This window comes from Oncorhynchus tshawytscha, linkage group LG28 (assembly GCF_018296145.1).
Source record: "Oncorhynchus tshawytscha isolate Ot180627B linkage group LG28, Otsh_v2.0, whole genome shotgun sequence".
In the NCBI taxonomy this organism is placed as follows: domain Eukaryota; kingdom Metazoa; phylum Chordata; class Actinopteri; order Salmoniformes; family Salmonidae; genus Oncorhynchus; species Oncorhynchus tshawytscha.
The window spans coordinates 29849666-29857124 of record NC_056456.1 but is presented as its reverse complement, the minus strand read 5'-3'; the positions used below and the strand labels follow the sequence as shown (position 1 = coordinate 29857124).

Genomic DNA, 7459 nt, shown 5'->3' with positions numbered 1-7459 from the left:
TTAATGTTTGAAGGCATTTATTTTATTAAAAGCTTCATTTTAAATTACAGTATACACAACATACACTTTTTAAACTTCTAACAAGCAGTAAGAAATAACCGTGTCTTACTTCGCTGAATGATCTTGCCTGCTGCCATTTGGGCAGTTAACAGTGACCATTAAATATAAAAATACAATAACATGTGTTGGGACAAAATGGGAGACATTTAGAGAAATAAAACACAAACAGAGCAACAGAGATTATAAAGTGCAAAATACAATGGCCCTGTAGACTGATCTACAATCCACTAAGATATCAAATGTACACCACCGTTCAAAAGTTTGAGAACACCTACTCATTCAAGGGTGTTGCTTAATTTTTTTATTTTTTCAACATCGTAGAATAATAGTGAAGACAAAACTATAAAATAAGACATGTAGTAACCAAACAAATCAAAATATATTTTATATTTGAGATTCTTCAAATAGCCACCTGTTGCCTTTGACAGCTTTGCACACTCTTGGCATTCTCTCAAGCAGCTTCATGAGGTAGTCAACTGGAATGCATTTCAATTAACCGTTGTGCTTTGTTAAAAGTTAATTTGTGGAATTTCTTTCCTTCTTAATGCGTTTGAGCCAATCAGTCACAAAAACCATCAAGCAATATGATAAAACTGGCTCTCACGAGGACCACCACAGGAAAGGAATAACCAGTTACCTCTGCCTGCAGAGGATAAGTTCATTAGAGTTACCAGCCTCTGAAATTGCAGCCCAAATAAATGCACAGACACATCTTTACATCAACTGTTCAGAGTAGACTGTGTAAATCAGGCCTTCATGTTTGAATTGCTGCAAAGAAACCACTACTAAAGGACACCAATAAAAGAGACTTGCTTGGGCCAAGAAACACAAGCAATGGACATTAGATCGCTGGAATTTGGCCTGGAGTCCAAATTCAAGATTTTTGTTCCAACCGCTGTGTCTTTGTGAGACGCGGTGTGGATGAACGGATGATCTCCACATGTGTATTTCCCACCGTGAAGCATGGAGGAGGAGGTGTTATGGTGTGGGGATGCTTTGCTGGTGACACTGTCTGGGATTTATTTAGAATTCAAGGCACACTTAACCAGCATGGCTAACACAGCATTCTGCAGCGATATGCCATCCCATCTGGTTTGGAGTTAGTGGGACTATCATTTGTTTTTTTAACAGGACAATGACCCAACACACCTCCAGGCTGTGTAAGGGCTATTTGACCAAGAAGGAGAGTGATGGAGTGCTGCATCAGATGACCTGGCCTCCACAATCCCCCGACCTCAACCAAATTGAGATGGTTTGCGATGAGTTGGACTGCAAAGTCTAGGAAAAGTAGCCAACAAGTGCTCAGCATATGTGGGATCTCCTTCAAGACTGTTGGAAAAGCATTCCAGGTGAAGCTGGTTAAAATAGAGTGTGCACAGCTGTCATCCAGGCAAATGGTGGCTAATTGAAGAATCTCAAATATAACATATTTTGATTTGTTTAACACTTTTTTGGTTACTACATGATTTCATATGTGTTATTTCATAGTTTTGACGTCTTCACTATTATTCTACAATGTAGAAAATAGTACAAATGAAGAAAAACCCTTGAATGAGTAGGTGTTCTTAAACTTTTGAATGGTAGTGTATATATTTAGGATCTTTAATACAAAAAAAGTGCTCGTCCCTTTATTATATGGATCACTACTCGTCTGCTTTTTAATATGCAAATATAACATTGTAGGTCACCTGGTGACCGTTGTCCCATGCGTACAGCTTTTTGTCCTTGGGGTTGTAGTCGATTTGCGTCGTGTATGTGTAGTTGTTTGTGAAAGGTATTCTGGGGATCATCTGGGTGTGTGTATGCGTATCGAAGGCGTAGGATATATTGGCGTGGGTGCGTTCGTAGTTGTCCACCGCATACAGGACACCACAAATGACAAAGGAGTTTCCGTAGAAGTGTCTCCTCAGGCCCGTTCTGAACGTACTCTGGAGGCTGAGGTCGGTCGGGTTCACACGGCTTAGGATGATTACTTCCTGATGGAACCCCTCCTCATCCAGAGCAGGGTACACTAACCACAGGCCGCTCTCATCCACCGCAAAGTCAATATCCGTGTGTCCTCGCCACCTCCAGGAGGCGTCCTCCTCCTCTAACACTGCGTCGTGCAGCGTCGTCCAGGCCGCCACGTAGAGCAGATGCAGGTCGAACTTGATGATGTCACGGGAGAAGGCGCGATTGTAGTAGAAAGCTCCGTTGTACACCACGTGGCCTGTGCCGATCCAGTTGTACGGTAGCTTGTAGGAATTGATGAAGTGTCCTGACAGGAAACAGACCAGAGAAATAATAAAGTATTCAATACTGAGCAGCACACATTGCACAAATCCAATGACACCATTACATGAATCTATTGCCATGTCTGTCTCGTAATCATGGCACCTAGAACCAAAGCAGTTACTTGGCTTTGAGACTATTCTATTGTGAAAATACCTTGTTTGAAGTTGTCCATGTCGTGGAATTCCAGTAGGTGGTTACCGTAGTAGTAGTTGGTGACATATATGACATTTCCGTTGCCTTTTGGGTCCTTCATCCAGGCCCCTTCCTTCCGGCCGTAGGTGTTATGGGTCACTGGGTCCGAGATGGAGGCCAGAGTGTCTTTGCACATGCCTGTAAATAAACATACAGAGATAAAGTTAATCTGTACTCCCCTCAGGTATTTAATGATCAAACAAATAACACTATTTCCCTCCCAAAAAGATCAATGTAGTGTATAATACAAATCATGTCTTTTTCAGCATCAAATTTGAATTTTACTTTGGAAAATAAAAAATCTGATCAACCAAAGATATTTTTTACCAGGGACTTTAGGGATCGCCGAGGGGACCTCTGAGGGGCTCTCTGTCCAGCTGATGTGATGCTTGGGTTTGGGTGCACCAGTCACCTTGCTGGGTGGGGCTGTGGTGCTGTTGACCTGTCGCACTGCAGCGGTTAGAGACGTGGTCAAAACAGACAAGGTTTCAGGTTTCCTAGTGGCCACTGGTTGAGTGGTGTTTGCGCTTGTCGCAACCTTTGCAGTAGTGGTGGTTGCTGCGGTCGTAGTTGTGGTTGGAATGGTTGTGGTCGGGATGAAGACAGTGGTTGATGGTGTCTCGGTAGCTCTAGGGGCAGATGCGGTGGGATTCCCTTGGGGACTAGGGGCTGTTTTGGAGGCACGAGTGGCCTGGTTGTCTGGGTTCCACTTCCTGTCTTGCGATGTTGGTGTCAGGGTGCCTGCTACAGGTCTGGGCTGGGTGGGTCTCAGGAGCTGGTCATCGATGAGCAGGTCCATGGAACCATCACCGCTCAGGGCTTCGTCTGCTGCTGGTGAATGAGCATCACAAGCATCATCTACAGTACACCAATATACTCAAGAAGCCTCTCCAATCTCATATTAAACCCCAGAACAAAACATGTCTATAGGCACAGACCCAATATAGAGACCCTCAAAAAGAAGCTGTCGACAACACTAAAATCCCTGGGAAGATGTGCTGTATGTTCTGAACTGGATAGACCACTGCTATGTTAGTTGTTCTAGTATATGTCCAGTATTTTAATGGACTTACTGAGCTCCTCAGCGGCTCCATCGTCCACCGTGTTGGCCTTGTAGAAAGTCACTCCTCTGATGACCATGCCGTTGAGTCCCACCTTGCCTTTCAGGGGCCTCTGGGGCTCCTCCCTGTTTTGCTGCTGGCTCCTCTTCAGCATGGGCCTGGTGATCTCCTGGCCCTTGGCCCCAATGTAGCGTTCCTCATACTTCTTCTATAGGAGGATCCAATCACAAAGGACCAAATGTTACCATTGTGTTATCAAAAAGGTTTTAGTGAGACAACTGTACTACATACTATACCTGTTGATTTTTAGTTACAATAAGTTCTTAGCAGCCATTTGTCGCATGGCAGTAAAGTTTTCTGTTTCTGATTTTAAATTGTAATACTAGGCTACAGAAACAAATGCTATGGTTTTGAACATATGGTTTTCTGAAAATGTATGCAGTCGAGGTTCAAAGTAAGAAAGTAATTTATTGTCAAATACTCTGAAGTCTGAAGAAAATTCATTGTTTTCTGAGACATCTGGAAACTGTTGTAGTCCACAAAGCAGACTGGTTTTGATCCTGCCACACTGTATTAAAGACAGCGCCAGGCTACTGGCTACCTTAATGTCTTGCCAATGTTTCCACTACAAGTCCAAAGAGACTGACTGCCTTGGTTAGCATAGACTTTGTGTGTGTACGTGTGTGCGTCTTACCTCTGTGTTAGCATAAGCTGCAGCTGTATCCTTCTGCAGGGACGGCTCCAGCTCAGTCAGACGTTTTCTCTTTTCCATCCACTGCTGGGCTCTTCTCTCCTTCTCTCTCTCCTTTTCCTCACTAGAGGGGCTCCTCATACTCACTTTATCCTTCTCTGTGTGGTTACAAGAAAAGGTCTGGACACCCACAGAGACAAAGCAAAATGGTGAGAAGCCAGTACCATGACCATAGACTCAGGCAGGGCTCATCGACTAGATGCAACCGGGGGCAGATTATTTTCTTGAGCGGATGGTCAGGGGGCTGGAACATCATTACAAATAACTTGTAGACTGCAAATTGACCACAAGGAGCACCAACAGCTATAATATTTGACTAAAACATAATAATTTCAAACCTTGCTTACATTTGTATACGATCAAATATATCTCGCTGTCATGTGTGTGAATAATTTGGAACAGATTTCCAAAATGAAAATCACTTGGAGCTGATTTGTTGGTGTTTTTACAGTCTTTTATGCCTCCCCCCCAAAAATATAATCACCCTCGGGCCAGCAGTTAGGGAACCCTGCTGTAAGCTATGTAAGCTATGACTGCCCATTCTGAAATGCTTATGAGTGTCAGATAACAAACCTTTTCTATATTGTCAACCCGGTTGAGGAGTTTGGTTGTAACTGAGTGTAACTTTAATAGATCCATCCCGTAAAACGCTCCCTCCAGTAACTCCATTACTGTTGAGAGCTGTAAGAGAAAGAGATCAGAATCATTGCAGTACATTTTAGATAATGCACATGTACATGTCTTAGTCCTGTCTCACGCTGTTTTCAACCACATGTTTTCAATCACAGATGTGGACATTTTCATTCAGATCAAATAAAGTTTGAGGAAATATTCCATTGCAAAGGGACCTGGCTAACTCCTTGTTTTACAAAGCCTATGGGTTATTTTATGATGGACCAGTGTAGTGGTTTTTGTCCTAAGAGGTTGGCGCTTATGTTTTTACCTTGATGTCATCTTTCCCCGCCTCCTGCAGCTTCTTGAACCTGTAATCTCCCTCGCAGGGATTCAGAGCAGAGGGCGGGGCTATACAGGCACACTTTTTACAACTGGGCCCCGATTGGGTCTCCACTGTGTAAAAGTCTTCGGCCTTAGCGACGCCCTCCTCTATCCGCCGGCAGGCACTTCTGCTCAGCGGTCTGACAACACATTTACAGCGACAGTCTGAGCCTTCCGACAGAGTTTTCACTTTGTCATAATCTCCCAGCAGCTATAATTGAGAAGAGATGGGTAGAGCATGGGTAGTCCACCAATTTAGGAGCACACCGTTTCACAATTCACACAGACACAAGGCATTGACACATGCATTGGGTCAATTCAGTGGAGGCTGGTGGAAGGAGATGTAGGAGGACAGCCTAGTGGTTAGAGCGTTGGGTCAGTAACTGAAATGTTGCTGGATCGAATCCCCGAGCTGACAAGGTCAAAATCTGTTGTTCTGCCTCTGAGCAAGGCAGTTAACCCACTGTTTCCTGGGCGCTGTGGATGTTGATTAAGGAAGCCCCTGCACCTCTCTGATTCAGAGGTTAAAGCTGAAGACACATTTCAATTCAAGGCATTAAGTTACCTAGTCAGACTAGGTATCCCCTTTTCCTTGGAATGGAATGGAATAAATGGAACGGAGTCAAACATGTTCGTTTGATCAATTCTCTTTGTTCCAGTTCCAATCCAGCCACTACAATGAGCCTGTCCTCATATAGCTCCTCCCACCAGCCTCTGGTGCAGTTACTTATAGGATGGATCAACATAGAATATTAATGAGCATGTATACATTTATCACTACATAGGAAAAACTACCATCTCATCTCACTGACATTATATTAATATTATATAATATAATATTTTATGCACATTGAAATCGACTAATGTAGAAAATGTAGAAAAAAATACTGCTTTTTAACTCTTTATATGGGTATGAAAAATATGTTTGTCTTACGAACATATTTCACATTTAGGAGAACATTTTAAAACTAAAGTAACTATATACTAGAATGACAACGCTCGGTGTGCATGCGTACGTACGCATGATCAGTGCTCAACGTAATAAGGTAAACTTTTCCAAGGCCAAGATTCATAGACCATGAAGTGTCAATTATTAATATCCTAAACTAAACGAAATTAAAATGCTTGGGGAAATTACATTATTCTTCCTCTTAGTTATTCTCATTAACTGTCGCACTTGGCTTTAGATAGGTATTGGCTGTGCGTAAAATTAGGCTACCTAATCAATCCTGTTACAAATACCGAGGAAGGTCGTAAATACCTGAGTTAAAACGTTCTCCTGGTTGTCCATCTCATCATCTAGCAGTGGTCCGTCGGTCTGTTCTAGTTCCTCTTTTATTCCATTATCCATTACGTCGCTGAATGCATCTTGTGCCCAAGTGAGAGCGACCGCACACCACAACAAGAGCAATATCTGCAACCTAGACACCATCTCCTAAATTACCAGGTGCACAATTGATAAATTGCTAATCAAAAAATGATGTATTTGAAACTCTCTGCAGCGAATTTTAAAAATAATAAAGTAGTTTGAAATATTCAAATGTTATAATAAAATGTCCATGATAAAATACAAAAAATGTGATCTCGCAATGGAAGTTAATCCGAGATGTATTTAGAGTCCTGAAAATGATTGTGGAAATGATTGTGTTGCCCTCGCTGTAAGTGATAGGTATGACCCCTGTTGATGGTTGGAGGTGAATGAACAGGAAAGTGAACGTTCTAATGGTTGGTTATGAATAGGTGGGACGGACTTTATCATTATTGGATACAGGGTGCAGTCTGTCTCACAGAATGTTACAAGAGATTAAACAATAGTTTTCAAACATAATATTTGGTCATTAATGTTCTTTCTTCTTAACTGTATAGTTGTGTAAATGCCTCTTCTGGCCATTGGTAAATGTTTGCTATAGAATTCCTGACAAGTAGGGTATTATTATAGGTGATATTATTTGATGGACTGCAGAATGAAGCTCATAAATCTGACACAATTTTAGAATAGGCTATTTGTGGTTGAAATAATGAGAAAATGTGAGCCCCAAATTTACCCCATAGCGTCATCTAGGGGATTATTTCTGTCATCGTCGGTTTATGTGATGGACATTAATTCTCCCACCATTACAGCAAT

General features: G+C 42.2%; 1 protein-coding gene across 2 annotated transcripts; it reads right to left on the bottom strand.

Annotated features, from left to right (window-relative positions):
- Nucleotides 1-1581: 1581 nt before the first annotated feature.
- On the bottom strand, nucleotides 1582-7042 carry LOC112227059 (olfactomedin-like protein 2B). Of its 2 annotated transcripts, none has more exons than XM_024391865.2 (8): nucleotides 6596-7042; nucleotides 5282-5545; nucleotides 4912-5019; nucleotides 4282-4458; nucleotides 3600-3795; nucleotides 2854-3354; nucleotides 2488-2664; nucleotides 1582-2317 (listed from the first exon to the last, which is right to left on the bottom strand). In XM_024391865.2, exons 1-8 carry the CDS (start codon nucleotides 6764-6766, stop codon nucleotides 1719-1721), a joined length of 2193 nt encoding a protein of 730 aa, XP_024247633.1. In that variant the 5' UTR covers nucleotides 6767-7042; the 3' UTR covers nucleotides 1582-1718. The 2 variants fall into 2 exon arrangements, with proteins under 2 accessions (XP_024247633.1, XP_024247632.1); XM_024391864.2 differs by having other exon boundaries at nucleotides 1583-2317; nucleotides 2854-3357.
- Nucleotides 7043-7459: the final 417 nt, after the last annotated feature.